General features: G+C 42.3%; 1 protein-coding gene across 3 annotated transcripts in view; it reads right to left on the reverse strand.

Annotated features, from left to right (window-relative positions):
• The window catches only part of ARHGAP44 (Rho GTPase activating protein 44), a 173,552-nt gene that overhangs the window by 38,336 nt on the left and 109,062 nt on the right, over positions 1–26,154 (reverse strand). For all 3 annotated transcript variants that reach the window (XM_037028337.1, XM_037028336.1, XM_037028339.1), the window contains exons 5-7: positions 22,129–22,240; positions 19,816–19,892; positions 10,421–10,538 (exon numbers count right to left, since the gene is read on the reverse strand). In XM_037028337.1, the coding sequence (XP_036884232.1) occupies positions 10,421–10,538; positions 19,816–19,892; positions 22,129–22,240 (307 nt within the window). The remainder of the gene's footprint in view (positions 1–10,420; positions 10,539–19,815; positions 19,893–22,128; positions 22,241–26,154) is intronic.

Genomic DNA, 26,154 nt, shown 5'->3' on the forward strand with positions numbered 1-26,154 from the left:
ACAACTTCACAAAATACACTGTAAAAACAGCAGAGATGGCTAATGCATGGGCCTCAACATCAGAGAAGAAAGACCCTTAACCAGTTTCAATCTCTTTCTAAGTAAAACCTGCAATGTTACACACTCTGCCATGGACATTTCTGTTTCCTGGCCATGGCTCTAGAGATCCAGTGGGCATGAAAAGAACACTGGTGCCAGCAGTTCCCCAGGGATTCCAACACATGGGCCAGGTCTACAGTTAGGAAAGCTGGTGTGGGAGACTGATGTGCAGATTGCTGCCACACACCTCCACAGCCTATTCGCCTCTGTGCAGCGCCCTCCAAGTACAAACTGTGCTTGCGCTCTGTTCATGCTCTCGTTCCCTCTCTTTGATCATTCTACTGCTTTGTTGCCTTTCATTGTCAATACTGATGGATTGATAACAAGCCTATGCAGAAAAGACAGCAACACACCAATTTGGAAAAGGTTGGATACAACAGGTAGGCAAGAAAAGGGCTACTGATTCAGAACACATCAAAACCTGGGCACACCCAACTTCACACACAAACCTCATACTGTTAAGAGTCCTGTGCTTTCCAGTTCTCCATGTGATGGGGACAATGGCCCACTGCTGGGTCCGAATCCAGGATGTGTTTGCCTCAGTGAACAATTTTCAGTTCCACAGAAACATCCATAGCAAGGTGCAATAAAAGTGCATTCTGAGCAGGATGCTGACTCTGTCACTAACCATATCTCTGAGTACATCACACGTCTGGACTTGTTTGCACAAGTCCTCTGATTTCTCCAGTTTCTCCCTGTTGGGTTGCTTCAGATAGGAGATGTTTAGAAGAAATGCTAAGCTGAGAAGAGTGTATACTGTTCTGTTTGAGGTAAATGAGAGACCAGCACAAGAAAGATGATCCAGATACCAAATGAATTAAAGCAGGCAACTACACGCTTCAGAAAGAGCCTGTTTCATGGACCCTCAGCCCCTCAGCTGCCAGTGCAGCCATTCTCAGTGAGAGCACTAAGGTGTAAGGGGGGATCTGTTTTCTTCATGTCTCCTGGCAGGCCAGCCTTCACGGAGAACATCTTTCAAGGGCTCTCATACATGAGGCCACGGAGGCAAGGCACAGAGCTGAAGGGGAAGGCTGCTCTCTGGTGAGCTTTAAAGACAGATTAGTTAGTGCTAGCCTTGGTCCAGTGTCAGGGAATGAAGAAAGGGGAACAATGAATTAACACACACAGAGAACAGTCTAGGTGCCAGGCACAATGTCATGTGAAATTCCCATCTCTCTTAGGTGTGGAATTTCCAGTTTCAGAGGAGTAGCTACCAAGAGTTCAAGGATCTTATCTGTCTGTCCTCCACAGTCTCAAAAGTGCTTCTGATAGCAGCGGCTTAGTAACTACTTGCTGTAAGAACAAGGGAAGAAATGGAGGCTCAGTAGAGGTAATGGTTCCAGAGAAAAGAATGGGCTCTAAACCCGCCCACCTCAGCTCCCTTTCAGCAGAGCATCTCTACATATTGCTGTTGTAGGCTGCCCAGTCTGTCAAAGGCTCACCAGAACATGTTCGGGGGGACTGACATGTCTGCCATCCCCGCATCAGCATTGCTCAGGCCACTAGCCGGGCAGTCACAAGAGACATACTTGAAGTCAGGGAAAATCAAAGAGCCAAAGCACAAAAACGGCTCTGCAGACAGAGGAGAGGAAGAGACCCCACAAAGGACTAAGTCCCACATCAGATACGTCTCCAGTAGCTCAGCACCAAACTTCACCAACGGATGATTCTGGAGAAGTCAGGTCACCTGTGTGAGCTCTCAGAAACATAAACAGACTTTTAAAGGTACAGTTAGATTATCGCCTTACTAAGCAAGCAGTATGGACTCTGAATACACCACACTGCGAGGAAAGGGTGAAAATTACAAATAAAATTTACATTTACCTAATCATCAGTGAATTTTCTTTATAAAGGAAAACAAAGACTTTCATCAATAATCACCAGAGTTAAATGTGTATAAAAAGTCATTTGTGTTCTAATTTTGCAACAAATCCACACTTGGAAAAATGTAAAGTAAAAAATCCTATTCTCCTGTAACCCCAACAGCAGAGGTAATGGCTATAAACTGTGATGTCCACTAAGTGGGTAGGTTTTACATGATTACCAGGCTTACAAAGTACAGGACAGAATGCTTTGTAGCTCATTTTTCCCCTAGATAAACATGTTTTATAATGGACATGATATTTAATAAATGGATGGACTGTGTTTCTATTGTTGGATATTGTGTTTTTAATTTTTTATATTATAATGACATTTGAATAAGCATCTGTTCATACTGATTTGCACCCATCTCTTGATTATTTCCTTAGAATAAATTCTGCGATTAAAATTAATTCTGATTATGTAATTACAGTTAAAGTTAGAAATATTAGAAACATAGTAAGTTGGGACCTGAGAAAAAAAACATTTATATTATGAGCACTAATCCACAAATATTTGGTTTGTTTTCTATAGTAACCTTTTAATTCTGATTAATCACAATCAAATTTAAAGAAAAAATTTAAATAGTATGTTATTTTGTATTTTGTTTTATCAAGGGGTTAACTTTCCTCTAAATGTATTGCCTATTTGTGTCACCCACTGTCAGTTCCTTGCGGACATTAGGCACTCATGCAGGAGTCTTCACGTAGTTCTTATTTACAAGATTTGTAAGAATTCTTCGGATTGATGAGAGCAATGGCTTTATCAATTAGTAATATTTCCCCCAATTTTCCATTTTTCTATTCATATTACTTACAATATATTTTGGTCCTGCCCTTTTTTTAATGGCTTTTCCATGGAGTAGTATCTATTGCATTTTTCTCTTTATGATATCCTCCTTTGCTAATCTGCTTAGGACGTATCAACCAACAGTATAAATATCCATATATTTGTGCAGTAGAGAATATGACATTTAAATCTTTAATTCATTTGGAACTTATTTTGGTACTTGTACCAGATACAGAATTTTTTTTTTAAAGAGCTAACCAAATGTCTCAAAACCGTTAATGAATAAAATAGATTGTTCCTATAGATTGGAAATGTCACAGATATAAAACTTCTCATATACTTGGATTTTGAATTTTCTACTGATTGGGATATCTTTTTTCCCACTGTTCTATTTATTTTTTACAATAGTACCTAAATTTTAATTATGTAACTTCATAATATATCATAAAAGATAGCAGTTCAAAGCTCCAATAATTCTCACATTAACTTTAGAAACCTTTAGCATTTTTTAAACCTTCAGAAAATTTTTAAAATTTCATTTATTTATAATTTATCTTTAGATAGAGGGGAAGGGAAGGAGAATGAGAAAGAAAGAAACATCAATGTGTGGTTGCCTTTTACATGGCTCCCACTGGGGATGTGGCCCACAACCCAGGCAGGTGCCCTGACTGGGAATCGAACCGGTGACTCTTTGTTTCACAGCCCAAGCTACATCCACTGAGCTGATTCAGGCTGGAATCAGCCTAGAATTCTACACCTTGAAAAATCATCTTCAAAAGTAAAGAACTAGCCCTGGCTGGTGTAGCTCAGTGGATTGAGTGCGGGCTGTGAAACAGAGGATCGTGGTTCGATTCCCAGTCAGGGCACATGCTTAGGTTGCAGGCCAGTTCCCAGTGGGGGACACATGAGAGGCAACCACACATTGATATTTCTCTCCCTCTCTCTTTCCCTTCCCCTCTCTCTGAAAATAAATAAATAAAATGTTTTAAAAAAGTAAAGAACTAAAGACTTTCTCCGACAAAAATATTGATGGAATTTGTTGCCAGTAGACCTGCCTTGCAAGAAATGTTAAAAGTTCTTCAGAGATAAGGAATATAACATAGGTCAGAACCACAGATCTACATAAAGAAAGGAATCCGAGGAGGAACAAGCAAAGATAAACTTTTATTTTTCTCACTCTTAATTGATCTAACAGGTAAATTTGTTCAAAATAATAGCAACAATGTATGTATATATGTATGTATGTATACACATATATACATCTATGCTATGCATGCTTATGCATGTGTGAAATTGATAGAATTAGATATTATTTTGTTACTAAAAGGTACCTGCAGTATATGAAGCAGAACAGTGTTACTGAAAAGTAGAACTGTATTAATTGTAAATGTATATTGCAAACTCTAGGGCAACCACTAAAAAAGTAAAAAAAAAAAAAAAATGTAACTGACATGCTAAGAAAGGAGAAAAAACCACAAATCACACAAAATGCTCAATTAACAACCCCAAAAGGCAGAAACTGTGTACAAGACAAAAGTTGTAACAAAGAACAAAGTCAACAAGTAGAAAACTAACAAACATGACAGATATTAAACCAACTATATCAATGTCTCTTAAATATCAATGGTCTAAATGCACCAGTGAAAAGGCAAAAATTGTCAAAATAGATTAAAAAACACTTCCGCCCTAGATGAAGGCATAGGTAGATACACTTTGCATCCATACATAACAAAAAGAAGGAAACAAATTTAAAAACAAAAAACAAGCAGAACTGCCAGAAAATCGAACTGTATGGAAGTCTGACAAATAAGGAGTTAAAGAAAAAATATTCATCCAGACTAGTAGCAGGGGCGGAAACTCAAAGTTGGGGTGGAGAGGATGAGCTGCAAGTCGGCAGCCAGAAGACTGGTGAGGGCAAGGTGGTACCTGGTGGACTGGGTGGTCCCATGTTTGTGAGTAGATAAACCAGGAGGAACAACTGTGCAGCGAGACAGACCGCACAATCCAGGGTTCCAGTGTAGGGAAATAAAGCCTCAAAACCTCTGACTGAAAAAAACCTGTGGGGTTTGCAGTGGCAGGAGAAACTCCCATACTCACAGGAGAGTTCATTGGAGAGATACACAGGGTCCTAGAACATACACAAACCCACCCACGTGGGAATCAGCACCAAAAGGGCCCAATTTGCTTGTGAGTAGCAGGGGAAGTGACTGAGAGCCAGCAGAAAGCTGAGCAAGTGGCATTATTCCCTCTTGGATTCCTCTCCCACATGCACCACCAGAACACAGAGAAGTAGGTACACCGTCCTAGTGAATACCTAGGGCTCCACCCCTTATTATGAAACAGGCATGCCAAGACAAAAAAATATGGCCCAAATGAAAGAACAGATCAAAGCTCCAGAAAAAAATAGAACTGAACGATGAAGAGATAGCCAACCTATCAGATGCAGAGTTCAAAACACTGGTGATCAGGATGCTCACAGAAATGACTGAGTATGGTCACAAAATAGAGACAAGAAGTGAAGGCTATGCAAAGTGAAGTAAAAGAAAATGTACAGGAAACCAACAGTGGCAGGAAGGAAACCAGGTCTCAAATCAACAATTTGGACCAGAAGGAAGAAAGTACTTTTCAACCAGGACAGAATGAAGAAACAAGAATTCAGAAATAAGGAGAGGTTTAGGAACCTCTGGGACAACCTTAAACATTCTAACATCTGAATCATAGGGGTGCCAGAAGGAGAAGAGGAAGAGCAAGAGATGGAAAACTTATTTGAAAACATAATGAAGGAGAATTTCCCCAATCTGGCAAAGGAAAGAGAATTCCAGGAAGTCTAGGAAGCTCAGAGAGTCCCAAAGAAGCTGGACCCAAGGAAACACATACCAAGGCACATCATAATTACATTACCCAAGATTAAAGCTAAGGAGAGAATCTTAAAAGCAGCAAGACAAAAGGAGACAGTTACCTACAAAGAAGTTCCCAGAAGACTATCAACTGATTTCTTCAAAGAAACCTTACAGGCCAGAAGGGGCTGGAAAGAAGTATTCCAAGTCATGAAAGACAAGGACCTACATCCAAGACTGCTCTATCCAGCAAAGCTTTCATTTAGAATGGAAGGGCAGATAAAGTGCTTCCCAGATAAGGTCAAGTTAAAGGACTTCATCATCACCAAGCCATTATTATGTGTAATGTTAAAGGGACTTACTTATCTAAGAAAAAGAAGATAAAAAATACGAATAATAAAATGACAACAAACACAACTATCAACAACTCAACCTAAAAAAAATACAAAAGCAAAAAGAAACTAAGCAAACAACTAGAACGCGAACAGATTCTCAGAAATGGAGATCACGTGGTGGTTTATCAGCAGGGAGTGGGAGGAGGGCAAATGGGGGGAAAGGTACAGGGAATAAGCAACATAAATGGTAAGTACAAAATAGAGAGGGTTAGGTTATGAATAATATGGGAAAAGCCAAAGAACTCATATACATGACCTATGGACATGCACCAAGGTGGGGGGAGATGCTGGGTGTGGTGGGGGGGTGGGGTGCAGGGCAGAGGGGAATAAAGGGAAGAAAAAAATGGGACAACCATAATAGTATAATCAACAAATTATTTAAAAAACAGATTTAAAAAAACCCTGTGGCTCAGGGGATTGAGTGCTGGCCTGTGAACCGAAAGGTTGCTGGTTTGATTCCCTCTCAGGGAACAAGCTTGGGTTGTGGGTAGGTCCCTAGTTGGGGGTGTGCAAGAAGCAACTGAATGGTGTTTCTCTGACACATTGATGTTTCTCTCCCTCTTTCTCCCTCAATTCCTATCTCTCTTTCTAAAAATAAATAAATAAAACTTAAAAAGGCCCAAGTCTATGTTGTATATATAAATATAAAGATAATAATGTAATCTATATACTAAGTATCAATATATAGATTAAAAGTAAAGGGATAAAATATACTGTGCTAAAGCTAATCAAAAGAAGCAAGATTAGCTATGTTAATTTCCCCCAGAGCAGAATTCAGTGCAAGGAAAGTTATCAGGGATAAAGAGGAATGACACTAAATGGTAAAGGGGTCATTCCATAAGAAGATACTTGTAAAGTGTGGAGCTTCTCTTTCTGAAATATGGAAGCAAGGCTGAGATTGAAGGGACTCCTGAATCAATGCAGTCAAAGAATGTTGCACCTGCCCATCGGCTGGAGGTCTCAGCATCTTCTGTCTTATGGAACCCACCTGGACGTGGTTTTCCTGAAAGACTAAAGCTCTCTGGGTCCCAAACAAAGAGGAATCAGACTGCCACTCTGCTCACCTAAGGCCCACAAGCTTTCATTTTGCTAGATTACCACAATGTAAGAAACCCTAAAGATCTGTCTTGCCCACTGAGGAAATACAAAACCATGGAGATGTAAGGTGAGATGACCCACTAGGGAAACCCAGAGATAAGAGGCAGGAGGACCACAGAGGATATTTGGAGCAGCCAGCAACCAGTGAAGTAGAAATAGGAGTCAGAAGAGAAATTTTATAACATCAGTGCACACACTCAAGAGGATCAGTTACGAATACAAACAAAAGGGCCCATAGCCTGCTACCGCAACCACCAGGATGGAACAAAGGTCATGGACCAGGCAAAAACAATGATGAGGGCCAGTGGAGTTATAGTGTTACAGTTGCTCCAAAGTGATCAGATAGAAACAGTATAGAATTACCCCAGGAACAGACAGATGGATAGAATGCAGAGCCCAGAAATGCATGTGAAGACTCAGATGACAGGATTTCGCTTCAGGGGGAGCTGGCTTGTTTAATAGATGGTGCTGGCATAATTGGCTACTCATCTGAAAATAGACCAGCACAACTCCACTCATACCATGTATAAAAGTAGGGTCCAGTGTACTGAAATGCACAAAATAAGTATAAAAGTATCTTAAGAATGTTAAAAGACAATGAAAGAACAAGTTAGATGAACACGGTAGGAGATGCCCAGTGGGCCAGCCAGGATCTCTTCCCACGCAGAGGAAGTGCATGCACGAGATTCTCATGGCAGATACCAGCGCCAGCAAGGTGAATACACAAATAGAAGACTGGAAAAAGTATCTGTTGCACAGTAGATAGAAGACAGTTTAACATCTCTAACACACAGAGAACTTAGATAAATTGATAGTAAAAAAAAAAAAATGGAAATACTGGTCCAATTGCCAATAGGCAACTTCCCAAACTGGAAATGCCTATAAATCTATGAAGGATGTTCAATAAATATGTGAAGATATACTCACCACTACTAACATTCAGAGAAATTAAAATTATAATAACAGAGAGATAGCTTTTGTCCCCTCACCAGGCTGACAAAAACTGAAAAGGGGAACAACTCGCATTCCAGGGAGAAAGGAGGGGGACCAGGCAGTTCTGCCTATGGCCAGTAGGAATGTGGATGACAACGTCCTTTTCAGGGAAGGAAACTATCAATACCTGTTAAAACATACCTGTAATCTCTGATCAAAAAATATCACTTTAGGGAATCTTGCCTAACAGGAAAAAATTACCAAGGTATGAAAATATATATAAAAGAATGTTGACTGCATCATTTTTTATGTTAAAACACAAAACAAAACAACTAAAACACACTGATTTGAATGTCTACTACCAAGAAAATAGCTAAATAAATCATGGTGTATATATATCCCTGTCATGGAATATTATGCACCTTATTAAAATGACTAGGTTAGGTCTATAGCATCCAATATGGAGAGATGTCTAGGATGTACTATTGAGAAAAGCAAGTGGTAGATTAATATAAACAATATTACTATGTATAAACACACACACGTATATAAAACAAGTAACAGAAAGTGCCATATATGAGTGTATTGTTTGAAAGAGATGGAATGTTATATGGTTCTCACACAGGGTTCCTTATCCTTATAACTTTTGTGGCCATTTGGCATGTGACAAAGTACACTGCCCACAACAAATCTCTTATTTATTTATTTATTTATTTATTTATAGACAGAGGTAAAGGGAGGGAGAAAAAGAGAGAGAAATATCCATGTGTAGTTGTCTATTGCATTCCCCTACTGGGGTCCTGGCAAGCAGCGTAGGCATGTGCCCTGACCAGGAATCGAACCAGTGACCCTTTGGTTCTCAGGCCAGCACTCAATCCACTGAGCCACACCAGCCAGAGCTGTTCACAACAAATCTAAATAAATACTGGTGGGGAAGAAAAACTGGGCACCCTTCTTTACAAACAGAGGGTTGGTTGTTGGGCAGGAAGTGGGAAAATTATTGGTGTTTTCTGGATATGTTTTCATATTTTTTCACTGAATATGGTGAACATTTATTACTTTTATAATATTTGAAGGGGAATTTAATATAGTTTTTGGTAAAAAGAGCATATGTAAGAAGCTACACAAGATCAAATGAAGCTGTTAAACTTTTATTCTGATGTATTTGGATACGCACATTAACATCCCCTATTAACACCACCCTCCTATGTCTGCTGAAGAAGTGATTCTGTAAGAAACAAGATTCTTAACTGAAGAAGGTGGCTCTATGGCAAATGGGTAGACAGCACAGAGGCAAAGTGGAAGCACAAGAGAAGGGCCGTATGCATTCACAGCACCAGCTCACTAGCTGCATTCGCGCAGGCATTCAAATGACAAGTCAGCTTGACTCTCAATGGGTCTTGGATCTGAAGTACTGATCTCACTTTAGTAAGTTGCACAGTACTGCAGGTTGAGGTAAGAAATTCTTTAAATATTTTTCAAAATTTCTAATTCCAGAGAAAAATTCCACCTGAGTCTGAATGTCACCTGAATGCAGGGTCAAAGTCACCTGCATGGGTGATCATAAGGGATAAGCTGATAGACAAGCTAATAAGGCCAGATGGGGCCACACAGACCAGAGATATCTGCATGCAAAGTGGCCACACTCCTTTACAACTCTGATGAAGACAACAGGAACCCAGTGTAATTTCAGAAGCATGAGACTGCTGTTGCAGGGACTTAAACCCACACTGAAGGTCGGTAATATGTGCAGGTGTGCATGTACACAGAAAGGTGTTGCTAATGGTATTGATGAATGGCACTGCTGACTCAGCCTGATAAATGTTTTTGGGGCAAGTGGATGGGACACCCTGGGTCGCATGTAATGAGGGGGCTCTGTCAGCCCTGCATGCGGAGGCATGTTTGTTAGGTGGAGGTGCTCCGCTCAGCTGGTAGGAGGTTTCTCCTCTGTAACTGTTTCCTTGGCGAGCATGTCAGCTTCGTAGGTAAGGGTCTCTTCCAGCAGGCAAAAGATTAATATAAAGTGGCTTGGAAATATTAAAAGGCACACAAGAAAGCTTAGTATCACCACTGAGTTAAGACTTATTTATTGTCTAAACTGTTTTCAACTGTTCTGTGTGGCCTAGAAACTATTAGCTGCGGCTCACAACTTACAAAACCTTCAAGCAGACCACAAGGTCATTTCCTCTTTGCCTACAACCAGGAATACTGTGATCACCCGCCACTGCCCCGTCAAAGCCCCAACGTTCTGCATTTGTCCCTGGCTCTTAGGGGACACCAGCAAGCAAGCTTGGGGTCCATTAGTCAAGCAGAGGCTCACTCTTAGGATTTCAACAGAACTCCAGTGAAGAAAAAGAACTCCCTTAGGGCACCCTGTCTGTCTCAGGAGAGAGGAGCAAAGAGGGGTACCCTGCAAATCTCCACTCTGTTGGCAGCCTCCTCCATTTCTTCCCTGAGGGCGTCGGCTTTGGCACCGGCAGGCTGTAAACTGCTGGACAAACCTGAAGACTTGGAAGTCTGCTGCCACCTGATGGAAAACAGGAGAAAAATAGGAGAGGTGTGAGACAGGTAGAACCTTGGGCATACTGTGGGAAGGCTGAGAAACAGCTGGTTACAAAAACTACCCAGGGGACACCACACTGACCATCAGCTGCTGCTTCAGGCAGGGCACAAGCCCCAGTTTGCCACCATGTTCCCTCCTGTCTTCAGACCACAAAGGCCAAATGACATCGCCACTGTGTTCTTTGAAGCTTGGTCTGTGTCATTCCCTTAAACTCCCTGCTTGTGCTGTGGGCACTTGAGTCTGGAAACATTCACCTACTTCGCTAAAGCCAGTAACATATGCTAGGTGACAGGATATGTCGGTAAGGAATAAAACAAGTCTGAAGGCAAAACTCTCTACAGATAAAACCAAGGGTCCTTATGACTTTGATTAAATTTAGTTTTAAATCCTAGCTCTAGAAATCACCTCCCTCAGATCCAACCAGCATGGGGTTGGTCAGGTGCCAGCATGACCCCTCACCCCTCATCCAGGGTGTCTGTAATTTTTCCTTGTATAATCTGTAACCTGCACACTATTGAGGAATTCCTGCTTTGAGGCATTAGCTCCCCGTTCTTCTGGGTGGTGCCCTTCATAATAAAACCACCATCTTTCTCCACTGCAATTCTTAGTGTTTCATGTTTGGCTTTGCTTGCGCTGGGTGGACAAACTCTCTCTGTTCTGTAATTCTGGTAAGCAGACACACACACAAATTCCTAGCAACATTTAGATACCTTATTTATATTTTCTTAAGAATTTACCTTTGTGCAGGCCTTCTGAGGAAGCTACTCCAGAAACTTTTACAGAAAGCACAAGTATTTCTTGTCACTGTGCCATCGTCAGGGATGCACCAGAAGCATGCCCTGGAGGAAGGCTGCAAATGTGCCAACAGGAGCAGCCACAGTGGGGAAGGGCAGTGGGTTCTCTTCCATTGAGCCTATAAACTCAATGGCATATAGAGGTAGGTCAGCAAGCAAGAACAATAAGCCAAATGGATCACTGTCTCAAAAACCAGTCCATTTGATCCTTTATTTTCTACTTGTAATAGGGACATGAGTTATGTAACTATGTCTAAATTTGATAAAAATGCTAGTGTAATGAGGATGACAAGAGCAGCTGACACCTGGCTGCAGTCTCAGGAGGGACACCTGGGACGGGGACCCAGGTAAGTCTGCTGTGTGGTCTAGAAGGCAGCTGCTCCTCAAAGGGCTGATGAGGCTCAGGCAGAGACTGGGTTGTGGGTTTCCACATGTTTCATTAACAAGAGAAGCTGTAAACTGTCATGTAAACTCTTCAGATGAAAGGCAGCAACAGATTAAATAATTTCCTTTAAACCCTCTGCTGTTCAACAGCATACAGAGTGAACCACACAGCTCCTCAGGCTCCATCCAAAGACGACGAAAGAAGTGCAGCGTTACCCTGACTTTGAGAGTCAAGAATCTGATCACTCAGTATTTTCTCTACATATTTTTTTTCCTTTTTGATTATAAGCAGGACAAAAAGTGCAAGACTCTATGATATAAAAAGGGGAAACTAAGGTTATCTTTCCTATTAGCAAACAGTAGCAAAATTAAGTGTTACTTAAAAAATGTACTCATGTGAAAATTACGTACGAAAAGCATTGAGACATTAAAGCTGTGTTGAAACCCTAAAGACAGACACCACACATCCTGAGAAAGCAGCCCTGGCCAGGTAGCTCAGGGGTTAGAGCACTGTCCTGACACACCAAGATTGCAGGTGTGATCCCTGGTCAGGGAACACACAAGAGAAAACCAATGAATGCACAGATAAATGGAACAACAAATCAATGTTTCTCTTTTTCTCTCTAAATAAACTAAAAATGTTTCAAAAAAGAATCCAAGGACAATTAGAAAAGAAATATTTTCCTCAAAGATATTTAAAAGTAAAAGCTAACAGAGAAAGATTAATAAAAAGTCCTGGGCAATTCCTTCTTATAATGATTTGCCTTACAAAAATGTTATATTTCTCTAATATCTCCCACATTTAACCATTTAAAATAAAGTATTAAAGTGTTTTGGCATATTTTATTTTATTTTTTTACTTATAAAATTATATTTTGATTATGCTATTACAGTTGTCTCATTTTTCTCTCCCCTTTATTCCCCTCCACCCTGCACCCCCACCAACATTCCCCCACCTTAGTTTGTGTCCGTGGGTCATGTATATAAGTTCTTTGGCTTCCCCATTTCCAATACTACCTTAACCTAACTCTATTTTGCACCTACCATTCATGCTTCTTATTCCCTGTACTTTTTCCCCTACTCTCCCCCTACCCTTTCCCCACTGATCTCCATTTCTGAGAATCTTTTCGCGTTCTAGTTGTTTGCTTAGTTTCTTTTTGCTTTTGTATTTTTTTTAGGTTGAGTTGTTGATAGTTGTGTTTGTTGTCATTTTATTATTCGTATTTTTTATCTTCTTTTTCTTAGATAAGTAAGTCCCTTTAACATTACACATAATAATGGCTTGGTGATGATGAAGTCCTTTAACTTGACCTTATCTGGGAAGCACTTTATCTGCCCTTCCATTCTAAATGAAAGCTTTGCTGGATAGAGCAGTCTTGGATGTAGGTCCTTGTCTTTCATGACTTGGAATACTTCTTTCCAGCCCCTTCTGGCCTGTAAGGTTTCTTTGAAGAAATCAGTTGATAGTCTTCTGGGAACTTCTTTGTAGGTAACTGTCTCCTTTTGTCTTGCTGCTTTTAAGATTCTCTCCTTAGCTTTAATCTTGGGTAATGTAATTATGATGTGCCTTGGTATGTGTTTCCTTGGGTCCAGCTTCTTTGGGACTCTCTGAGCTTCCTAGACTTCCTGGAATTCTCTTTCCTTTGCCAGATTGGGGAAATTCTCCTTCATTATGTTTTCAAATAAGTTTTCCATCTCTTGCTCTTCCTCTTCTCCTTCTGGCACCCCTATGATTCAGATGTTAGAATGTTTAAGGTTGTCCCAGAGGTTCCTAAACCTCTCCTTATTTCTGAATTCTTGTTTCTTCATTCTGTCCTGGTTGAAAAGTACTTTCTTCCTTCTGGTCCAAATTGTTGATTTGAGACCTGGTTTCCTTCCTGCCACTGTTGGTTTCCTGTACATTTTCTTTTACTTCACTTTGCATAGCCTTCACTTCTTGTCTCTATTTTGTGACCATACTCAGTCATTTCTGTGAGCATCCTGATCACCAGTGTTTTGAACTCTGCATCTGATAGGTTGGCTATCTCTTCATCGTTCAGTTCTATTTTTTTCTGGAGCTTTGATCTGTTCTTTCATTTGGGCCGTATTTTTTTGTCTCACTGTGCCTATCAGGTAGTAAGGGGCAGAGCCTTAGGTATTCTTCAGGAGAGGGCAAACACCTCTGTCACTGTGTTATGGCACTGTATGTGGAGGAAGGGTCCAGGGGAACAATGCCACTTGCTCAGCTTTCTGCTGGCTCTCAGTCAGTTCCCCTGCTACGCACAAGCAAATTGGGCCTTTCTGGTGCTAATCCCAGGTGGGTGGGTTTGTGCAAGTTCTAGGACTCTGCGTATCTCTCCAACAAACTTTCCTATGAGGCTGGGAGTTTCTCCTGCTGCCACAACCCCCACAGGTTTTTACAGCCAGAGGTTTTTGAGGCTTTATTTTCCCATGCTGGAACCCTGGGTTGTATAGTCTGTCTCACTCCCCACTTGTTCCTCACAGTTTATCTGCACATAAAATGTGGGACCACCAGGTCCTCCAGCCACCAACTTGCTGTGAGTTCTCTCTGCCCTAGCTGCCTGTCTCCGCCCCTCCCACCAGTCAGGGTAAATGTTTCTTCTTTAACTCCTTGGTGGTTGGACTTCCATACAGTTCAATTTTCTGGCAGTTCTGGTTATTTTTTGTTTTTAAATTTGTTGTTTTCATTCTTTTTGTTGTGGGAGGAGGCAGAATGTATCTACCTACACCTCCATCTTGGACAGTAGACTTTTCTTGTCTAATAAACTATGAGATGGCGTGGCTATAATTTAAATTTCAGATAATAAATATACCTCCATGACAGATTGTGTGATCAGGCTACAGTGCCATCTGACTCATGCAACCTGAAGTAAAAAAACAACTCATCTATATATGAGTGTAAAAAAATAAGTCAAGTGAGTGTAAACACTAATTTTTGTGGTTTTATAGATTTGGATTGAATTTTTTTAAATTAAATTATATTTAATACATGTACATAAAGTAAAGACATTTTCCAAAGTTATCTTTCTTTTTTTGTTTATCCTCTCCCAGCCAATTCTGTCCTTTACTGGATAACATGGTAGTTAAAAATTATATGACTTTCCCCTTCCTTCATAGGGAATTTTATTTGTAATATATAAGTAATCTATTTTGATATTATAAAATTATAAGACATTGTAAGATGCCCTAAAATGGTCTCTTTGTGGACATAGCATAATAAAATATCAGAGGAAGCTCGGAAAAAATTGGTCTAGGCAGTATCTGCTAGGAAAATGACGTTAATCATGAACTTCAAGGTCTGGTGGCCTTTTCAGTCAGCTGTTCTACAAATAAACTCAAAAACTGTCCTGCTCTGTTCAGAGAAGAAACAGGGATTCTGGAGCAAGAGAAGAAACAAGGATTCTTATCCAAGAAGAGTGTGAGCTTTAACATTTGAAGAGTAGAAAGGTCACTTGTTCCCACTTAAGTAGCTGCTGTGATAGCATCATTCTCTGGGAGGGATGCTGTCACTACAGGAGCTGGGGGAGAGGAAGGCAGAACACAAGCTTTGACGAAGTCTGAGGAAAGAACACAGTCAGAAATAAGGGGAAGACATGTCAAGGACAAGGAGAAGAGGAAAAAAGGTAGATGCAAGATAAGTTCAGGGTAACAAGAAGTCCAGAAGAATTTTTGGAAGGCAAACAGGAATATTTCTTTTGTGGGACATTCACTGTCCCATCTGTCCAGACTGCTTCCCCCTGTCACAGCATCCCCTGACTTTTGAGACCCTGTCCCTCTACTGCTCTCAGGGACCAGCCAAAGGCTCTACAGTCTGCAAAGCTCCAGCCTGTGGTCTGGGGGCCAGCCAGGCCCGTGCCCGTTTTTCATCTCCTTGGCCAATTGTCAGGCTGAGGAACTGGCTCATCACCATCAACCAGGCAAGTGAAGCCCCTCCTCTGCACATTTCCAATTAAAGCAAAGGGGAAAGGGCTCTCGCTGCGGAGACCTGAGCACAGGGGTCATCCAGTGAGCATGCAGACAATGGGCCTAAGGAAAGGCTGCCTGTGTGCAGAGAGAAGCAGGGGTGGGGGATCTTCCTGATGGCAAAGAGGACCTGCCACCAGGCCCAGGGTACTTAGAATGGCCCCATCCCTGGAATTAACTTCAGGAGCTGCCCACCATGCTCCCCCAAGCTCTCCATTTACTTGTGTTAGTTCACTTACCTCCAAAGAAGGTAGGTGGCTTAATCTGCTGGGACTGCCATAACAAAACGCCACAGGCTGGGGGCATAAACAACTCATGGTTCTGGAGGCTACAAGTCCAAGATCAAGATCGCAGCAGGGTTTGGATTCTGTTGAAGGCTCTCTGCCTAGCCCACAGCGGTCTTCCCTGTGACCCTGTCTTCACAGGGCTTTGCTCTGAATGCGCACAGAGAGAAGCAGAGGGCACTGTCTCTTCCCTCTCTCTTCCTTTTCTTCTAAGGCCACCTTTTCCTATAGGACCTCATTTAACCTTAATGACTGCTTAAAGGCCCTATCTCCAAATATAGTCATGTTGGCAGTTAGGGTTCAACATAGGAATTTTGGGTGGGGAAGAAACACAATTCAGTCCCCAGTAGTCCAACTAGAGGCAGCTGTGCAGCAGAAACATAAAATGTCCTAGATCCAGAGGGTTCACCTTGAGATATATCTCCCTGAAAAAGTGAGGCCCACTTTGGGAGGAACTGGGGCGCCTTCCTTAACCACCGTCATACCAAACCAACAGCAGAAAAGATGTTTGTGTATCATTCACATTCATTTCATTTCAATGCAACTGACTATTTTTGACTCTGCATAAAGCTTCCTTGAGTTTACCTCCACTCTTCTCATCTATACTCTTTAATTCATCTTCTAAGCTTCAGTATTATCTGAGGATATTAAGGTTTATGTAATTGGCTTTTGAAGCAGAGAAGCCAGGTTTACTTGAATAGTGAGAAATGTACACACTGGATTTTGCCCTAAATAAAATATTGGATAAATTTGTTGGATTTGGCAATATCCCCAGAGCTGTGCTAGATTTCAAAGACCCAGTCACAGGACTACTGGTCAAGATGTATGCACAATATACAAAAAGATCCTGCCTTTCTTCAAAGGCAGAGTATGTCTCTCCCTGGAATACACTGTTTAGTGTGGATAGTGTAGTTCATGAAAGACAGAACAGAGCTAAAGAAAGCTTTTGTAACCAGAAGGAGGATGTCACAGGAATAGAATCTACCACGTGCAAAATTGCTAAGTGGGGACGTTGTGTGGGGTGGAGGTGGGGGCAGTGAGAACCCAGCCTTTCCAGAAGAGTGGCTGGTGATCCCTGCTACTCAAGAGCACTGCACTGGCCTCACTCTCACCGCTGTATGTCAGGATACAGGCCCCATGCTGCCTACAACTGGGGGGCTGGGCAAAAGGGCAGAAAGCTGGGTGAGCTGGCTGCTGCTTGTGGCTTTTAGTGAGGTTCTACAAGATGCATTAACTCAGGCTAGCAATGGCTATTCTGGGACTTAAGTGGGAAGAAAGAGGACCCCTCGTTAAGAGCGCCCTCTCATTCTGAAGCCTACAACCTGAACTGATGGAAAAATCCATAACTGAGGCCTAGGGTTGGATCCCCACCACAGTTACTAAAGCAGAGACCCAAAGGGATGGTAACTAAGTTTTCAAGGGGCTGAACTGCCAGTCATCTCCCTCCAAAACAATCCTCCACTCCCAAACTCACAACTGCACAAGTGGGCTGTAAATAACCACCAATATGATAAAGGAGACAAATGAGGTTTACATGAGAATCATCTAGGATGTGGGTTTTGGGGGGGTTGTTTTTGGTGGGAAACAAAAAAGAATTATAACTCCAAATTGAAATTTGGAGAGGGGAAGAAGAGATTCTTTTACCATACTTTAATATATAAGAGAGGATGAACTAAAAACACGTAAAAGTTGTTCAATCATGGATTAGAGTCCCTAAGAACACTTCTCTGAGGTTCCACAATGCACTTGCTGTCACCATGGGCAACACAGCACAAGCCTGGACCGCCTGTGGCTGTCACCAGGAGAAACTCTCTTTTTCACCAGAAGACCAAATGGCGATGGTGATGATGAACTCTGAAGCCAGAAGCCAGCCTTCTGACCTGAAGCTCTGTGCTAGGTATTGGGGTCTTCTTCATCAAAGCAAAGATGAGACCCCAGGGCTAAAACCCAGGTCCCCACAGAAGGAAATCACTCAGCTAACCCAGGAGCATGGTGTCCACCACCCTCCGAATACCGGGACAGCTAGCACTTCTTCAGTCATCTTACATGCCTCCCAATATGGGACTTAAACCCTGTCCCATATTAGGCCACAGGACAGGTATTATAGTAGGCAATTTTATGTGGCACAAGAAAACAGCAGTAAGTAACACCAAGACAATACTGCCATGCAATCTGCTCTCCATTGTCCTAAGTCCACTGAAGAGAGACCCTCCGATCTGGATCAGAGCCACTATAGCAACTTTCCAACCCCTCCTCTTCCTTTGTAACAAAAGGGACAAGCTTCTGGAACACAGCCTTCCATAGGCAACAGGTTCTACTGTCTAGTAGCACTGGTTTTGCTTTTATCCCGTTCACTTCCTGGTTATCTGGTACTTCTGGCAACAGACACTGCTGCTCCATTTATGATGGTGCTGCAATATGTCTTTGTTTGATTCATTTTGAAAAAGGAAATCAATTTTTCAAAGACATGTAAGCACAAGTGGCAAAAGCCATTCAGGTGGACTGATGTTTGGGAAACACCAAGTTAACTAAAGAAACCTTTGTTTTTCTGCAGATCAAACTTATGTTACTTCTGGTTTGGAGGGACTGCCTAATACTTATTGGTCCAGAGGCAGAATTCCAGTTACACAGCAGTTACATAGTTACATAGCAGCTTCCTTTTACAATGCACTTGGGAAGTGCTGTGATAAACATGATCTCATCTGACACGCAAGACAACTTCTCAGGGAAACCACAACTGATGTTACTACCTGTCTACAGGTGTGCAAGCTAGTCTGGGAGGTTAGGTGACATGGTCAATGTCACAGGTCTAGAAAACAAGTGACCTTGATATTGGTACTTCACTTTTGACTCCTAGTTCTCGACTCTGTCCTACATCTCTGAACCAAAATACATTGTTTTTGTTTCTTTTTCTCAAGAAAATTAAAACAAGATGCAGAGATTATTAAAATTGATGCACAACAGGCCTAAAGTAAAGCCCAATGGTTAATTTCATGTTAATATTCATGACCATGCATTCTTTCCATTGTGGACTAGGCAAACACACACACACCATTATAAAAAGTGAAGAGGCACATATGCGCAGCCCTGGCTCACACCGGCCACAGTAAAAGCCATCTCAAAGCCTCTGGCGCTCCCTGACTGTGACAGGAGTTTCCTGGCAGACTCTAGGAGACAGGTGCTGAGAGTCACCCCAGAGGAACTTCACTTTTTTCATAGTGGTCTCAGGTGTTCAGAGAATGGCTACAGAATCAACATATCTGCACTGCCAGCTTCAGGAAAAGGCAGACCGGTCCCCAGAATCTGAAACTCTCCCCTCACTACAGACAGAACACAGCATCCATCCTACTACTGTGGTCTCTGGCCCCACTACCCTCCCCTTTCCTTCTACCCCCAGCCACGCTGACCCTTATTCAGTGCCCTGAATGCATCGCTCTAGTCATACCTGAGGGCCTGTGCCTTTGCTGTTCCCAGTGAGTCATTTCATCCCCACCTTATGCTGTTGCCCCTTCCCCAACATCCCCTCCCAGTATTACCCTGTGCCGTGTTTACATGGCTCATGGCTGCCTGAAACCGGCTGGTGTGCATGTTCACTTGTCTAGTGTTCACTTGTGAACCAGACCAGAGGCTCCATGAGAGTGGGGCACCCATATCTCTGCCCCCGGCCCTGACTTCCAGTGCCTGACACGCAGGGGTGTTAAGAAAAACTTGGTGAATAAAAACATACACACAGCCACAAACAAGCTCCTACCCTCATCCCAATCAGGACCACTGATCCTTAGAAGCAGAAATGAAAGTGAACATGCCCTATGCTACCTTGTTCGTGAAGAATCCATGTCCAGCACCAACTTTGCTAAATGTTTCCTCTGTTTTTGAATATTTGGGATTTCCACCTGTAGTGACAGACGAAAGACACAGTCAAATTGAAGCTCAAGATAAATTCTTCAAGAACTACTGACAGTCACACAACAATCTTTATTTGAATTCTTAATTCAAATTCTTGAAATCTTTTCCTGACCTAAACTGCACTTTCTTCGCTGGACATCACCAGGAACCATCTGGGAGGTTTGTACCCCCAGCTCGTGAGGCTTAGTCTCACTCCTGCTGCCGCCTTGGCTGCCAAAGCCAGGGCGTCAGTCCTACTCCTCTCTACTGGGGCGAGGGCCCACGTGGGGGAGAAAGCTGATCCGACACACACACTTAATTCAAAACAGACCGCAGAAGAATGACAAGAACAGGTCTCTGGAGACCTGAGATGCTGTGGGCAATGCGATTAGGATATGTTTTTATAGAAATAAGATTTTTTCCAAAGTAAATAATAAATACACATTACCATGGCTTTTCTCAGCTCTGAGAAGTTCTTCCATAGGGGTTGAATGTGGATGCTCTTTTTATCTTTTTATTTCTAAAAATGGCTTAACTGAACATTCCAAGGGAGGGTTTTTGGTTCCAGGCCCAGCAAAACTGGGGCAGGATGTGAGAATTGAAAAAGGAAAATTGACCATAATTAAACCAGTCATCTCAGGCTGCGGCTTTTATAGAAGGAAAAATGTGAGGAAGATCCAGTGTGCTTTGAGTGCTTTCTATTCACTCCTCCAGGCAGGGGTGAGTAATGGTGAGTGCAGGGACTTCCAATGGGGAGGAGAAGGGTAAGTGTCTGGGGTAGCCCCACATCATCACAGAGCCCAGAGGCAAAGCTGGGGAGTCACAGTGGCATCTTGGTCATACACGCAACCTCGGCACCCAGGTCACAACTGTCTGTGGGACCTACTTCAGGCTGGCTGGCATGCCAGACCACCTTTATGAGGAACACAGGGTATCTCCCGAATGTTCTAGGCTGGGCATGACCATAACAGGATGCCATCTGGGACTCTAGAGCTGGTCCATATCAAAAGCCTCATATCTAGGGTTTTCTCCTTGAGTACGTGTAGGCACTAAGGCGGTTATTCACCCATGCATTCTGCCCCAGAAACAGCAGCAGGGTAGGGAGAGTTGCTGGGGGTGGTCCAGAAAGGAAACCAGACACGGTCCAGGCTACGCTGTCCAACATGGTAGCCTCAAGCTGTGGTGGCTATGCCACTTAAATTCAAATGAACAAAAATCACATAAAATTGGGTTCTTCAGTCACATTACACATATTCCAAGAGCTCAGAAGCCATAGGAGGCTGGTGGCTACCACACTGTGCAGCTGTGGAACTATGTTGAAGGGGAACTGTGCAGATGTGGAGCTGTGGAACTATGAAGATGTGAAGCTGTGTAAATGTAGAGCTGTGCAGATGTGAAGCTATGTAGCTGTGGAACAGTGCAGCTGTGGAACTGTGCAGATATAGAACTGTGTAGATGAGAAACAGTACAGCTGTGGAACAGTGCAGCTATGGAACTGTGCAGCTGTGGAACTATGCAGCTGTGTAACTGTGCAGATATAGAATTGTATAGATGTGGAACAGAGCAGCTGTGGAACTGTGCAGATGTGGAACTGTACAGGTATAGAATTGTATAGATGTGGAACAGTGCAGCTGTGGAACTGTGCAGATGTGAAACCTTTCCATTGTTACAAGTTCTGTGGGACAGCACCAGCTAGGTTTTCTATGACCAATTAAAGACAACTGGGAGGAGTTCCTGGGTTCAGGACAAATAAAATCCCTCCACTATTTCCTTTCTTACTTGTTTGGAGCTAGCAAAGTTGACACATAAACATTAAGTTAGTATTCTTTAGAGTCCAAGAGAAGGGACCTATATAAACCAATGGCAAGAGGCCTTTCAGAGTCTCTTGGATACAGGTCCCAGTCCCCTGGGAGGACGGGTTGCTGTTTGTTTCACTGCAGACTTGAGATGGGTGGCAGGCAGGGGTGGTGGCAGTGGTGACCCTGGTGGAGAGGGAGGAAATGCTGCCAGCTGTGCCCCTCCCCCCTGTAATGCCAACAGAGAGGAAAGTGGGTGGGAGGGGGACAGCAAGCACTGAAAGGGCTGCCCTGTTGGGCAATCCTGACCGTGCATAACCCGATGAGAAGCAGTGTCACAGAGCAGAAGGAGGGAGAGCCATAGTGACCAGAGTGGAGCGGAGTGACTGCAGGGCCCACTGCTCGGCCCTTCCCTGCCCACTCAGGCCTGGTTTCATCCACTGCTTACCTCAGCCAGCAAAAACAGAGGCTCAATCACATCTCTCTCCACTTGCAGTTCAAAGTGGATCAGCTCCTGTGCCAGCTTGTCCTCTGCCTCTCCACAGAGTTTCAGCATCTTCCTGCAACAGAGGGGAAAAATCCACACTGAATACCCTGGAGGGCAAGGTGCCCCTGCGTTCTACTGCCTCACCTCCCGGCCAGGTACACTGTTACGAGATGGTGCTAATAAACTGCTTGAGTGCCATGGTGCCCCACAGACCAACTCGCTCCATCCATTTTCATTTATGAAGTTATCAGTTTTTTAAATGATGCTGAGTACCCACAGTGTGCCTGGAGTAAAGGGGACATGGAGGGAAACCTAGCAGCAATGTCGGGAGAACAGACTCACACACGCGGAATCCCCAGACGCTTCTGTTTCCCGAGGGCCCTGGAGAAATTGGCTAAATTCGGTGCTCGGACAAACCAACACCTTCAAACACATACCAAAAACTTGATTTTTTTTCCAATAGGCTCAAATAGAAAGAAAAAAACCCCCCAAACCTCTCCTAAGCCATAAAAACAGGATGAACAGACAATTATCCAATATCCAATGTAAAGTTGGAATGGAAAACCATTCCAAAGTGTATTCATAAGGATCAAATAAAAAAAGAGCTGCGTGAATAGAAAGTGATACCATATTCCTAGGTGACAGAATATATTTCAAAGGGGTTACTTCCCCCGAACAGCATATGGGCAGTCCTCCCTTTTTATGGTGCCACATTAACTGAAACTCACATAAAAAGTTTTTATAAATCAATAAAAGGGTGAGAAGAGGTTGTTGTTATTCTGAAGTCAGTATGTACTTCTCCTGGCCACACTGTCCATTTCTTACTAAATGTGTGTGTTCACATACAATACATAATGTTGCATCACTTAGTTTAAAAAGTCTACATAATTGTATCACACCGAATCTGTCCTTCTATACTTGCTTTTTGAGTTCATCATTATCTTTGGGGCATACCCATCATGACACACACAGACTTAGATGGTTTTGCTGTCTAGAACTCCATGAGTACATCACCGTTTACAAGCCTTCCCCAGGTCGTGACAGCAACGGTCTGGGGCTGGCATGTGCGGGGCTGCAGCACATGCGCTTGTGCAGTCTCCTGTCACATGTGTGAGTTTTTTCAGTGCAAAGCAGAGAAGACGTGCATGCCCATAACCTTACTGGAGACTGCCAAGTTGCACTCGAAACTGGTAACACAGACTTCACCCTCACTGGTGCAAACGGGAGTTCCCACTGCGGCTCTGCCCTCCTGCCTACCCCGGGTACTGGTGGAAATGTTCATTTCTGCCAAACTGGAGGAACAAAATATGATTTCATCTGGGCTTTGATTTGCATTCCTTGACTCCTGGTGAGACTGAGTATCTTTTTATATTTTGGGCCACTCAGGATCCCTCTTCCATGAAGTGACTATTCATATTCTTTGGCTATTTTTGTATTGGGATTAGTTATTTGAATTTATTTGTAGGAGTTCTTCACATACTTATATACGTATGTGGATGCAGAGGGGATTCAAATTCTTTTTCATAGCTGCTATAAATGTCAACTACCAGGCTTCAAATTTATCTTTGTAGTTTTTAATGGTGTTTTAAATCTGATTTTTCTGTACTTGCCTCCATATTTCTAATGTTACTTCTTACATTTTTTCCTAATTTTAAGTATTAATTATTAACTGTCAACCATGGAAAATGAGGATTTAGCTATCTTTACATTTCCCCTCCCTCCTTTAATTCCTATCAGCAGATGTTTAGAATTTATACATTTTGATAAGATATGCTATTGAGAGTAAGGCTGGGTAGTGTACTATGGTTAGTGGTCTTTCCTACACATTTATTTGTTCTCTCTGGAGTTAATGATTGGCTTGTTTTGATTTGTTTGTTCAATCTTTTATGGGCCCAACTATGGAACCCCAAATCCTCTGCCACTTTCTAACTTGTCTTAGGACCCTGAACTACATTGATGTGAATGAATTTCACCTTCTGGAATTACTCTCTCCCACACCTGTGTTGTCAATCTAGATTTGGGTCTGCCTTCTACCACTGGGCACAGCTGTCTTCCTGCAGTCTTCCCTCACCATTCCCTGGCATGTTCTCTCTGCTCTGTGCTGAATGTCTTCTTTCCTATGTCTCTGTCTCCCTTTCCTGGTTACTCCCTCATCACAGAGCACATCTGGCTTCGGCTGGCTTCGGAGAAACCAGGTGGGGTGTCAGTTTCTGAAAACATGCATGTCACAATGTTGCCTTGTCCCCCCACAATGCTCAGGGTAGCGAGTTCTGTGCAGATCACCTATCTGCAGAAGGTTGACGGCATTGCACAGTAATCATCTAGCCTCCAATGCTGCTTTTGGCAAGTCTGGAAGCATTTGGATTTTTAATCCTCTTATGTGACAATTTTTTTCTCGAGAAGATTGTAGAATCTTTGATTTGTCACTAGTATACACTACTGGCAAGCCCTAGCATGGTTTAATTTTTTTCTACTGTATTAGCTCAGTGGGCCCTTACATATAGAAATACATGTCCTTCAAGCCTGGAACACTTTCAGATATTATTATTATTATTATTACAATCGCTACTACTATTATTTCTCTGCTTCCCTCAGAGGCCCTGTGGTCATCTTCTTGCTCTCTTTTCCAGAATCCTCCACTTTACTTTCCAAATCTACTGAGAATGTCATATTTTTTTCATTTCTATCAGCTTACTTTTGATCTCTCATTATAGGAATGTTTTTTTCTATAAATATTTTTATTAACATCCTATTTTAATTTAGTAAGTGCATTATTTTTTCTTCTTACTTGAAAACATAAGTGATAGTTTTCCTGAAATCTTCTCCTTTGCCATGTAGTATCTATTTCTTCCTGATTTTACTTTTGTATTATTTTCGCAGTTGTCTTGGTATCTAGGTTTCAGACGTCTGGTGATCTCCGGTGCCTGTCTATATTTAAGGGTGGAGCCTAAGCAGCTTGGAAAATGTGAGTGAAGCTCATCAGCTGTGAGTTCATCTGCAGATGATCTAGCTGGGCCATTCACTGGAGCACCACCTCCTTCAATGTCTTTGGGTCTTTAGCTCATTCATGTTAGGCTGGGGGCTGCTGCATGGGTTGAGCAGACAGCTGAAGAGTCTGAGCACCCAGCTGTATTAGCTCACTTAAGTCTCTTCTCTAACAACTGGTCCCCTTACCTGGTGTCCCCAGAATAGAGAAGCTATTTCACTCCCCACCCACTAGAGAATAAAGCTCCAGAGTTCAGCTGGAATTGAGGATACGGGGATGAGTCTCCCAGGGGTGAGGCAGGTGCTGGGTTTGAGCAATCCAAGTGGTAACTGACAAGCTTTCCTCCCAACTTCAATCCTGCCCCCAAAGACCCACTATTGCAGAGATGCCTGGTGCTACTAATCCTGAGCCCTGTAAGCATTTCAAGGAGTAAATGATGTTGGCTTTTGGGATTCAGGTTTGGGAACTTGCTAAGGCAGTTCCCAATCAATCATATGTTTAACCGCTCACAAAATTTTCTTGCTGTTGTCTTTTCTTTTGTTTCCCCTTCATTTTGGGGTTTATTTCTTTTAAGAAAAGAATCTCTGTTGTAGTGGATTTGGAAGGGGACAAACTTGGATGTGTGTGTTCAGCCTGTCATCTTTACCTGGGTATTCTCCATTCCTTTACTCTCCATTCTGTGTCACAATTTAGGTGTGACTCTCAGAAACAGCATAGAATGATTACATGTTTATCCACCTGAGATTCTCTATATTATAAACAACTGAGTTCATTCCATTTACATGTCTAATGATTATAAATACATGCAATAATTACTATTACCTTCATTTTGTTTTCCATTTATTATGCTTTTTTTTGCTTACTTTCTCTCTTTTAACCCCTTCTAGGTTTTTTTCTATTTTATTTCCCTTTTTATCCTTTTACTAGTTTTGAAGTTTTACATTCCATATCTATTCTTTTTGAGGTTACTTTTACTTTTCTCACATGTATATTTACTTTAA

The sequence above is a fragment of the Sturnira hondurensis genome, unplaced genomic scaffold, assembly GCF_014824575.4.
Source record: "Sturnira hondurensis isolate 20B ecotype Veracruz unplaced genomic scaffold, ASM1482457v3 Scaffold0019835, whole genome shotgun sequence".
NCBI classification, from domain to species: Eukaryota; Metazoa; Chordata; class Mammalia; order Chiroptera; family Phyllostomidae; genus Sturnira; species Sturnira hondurensis.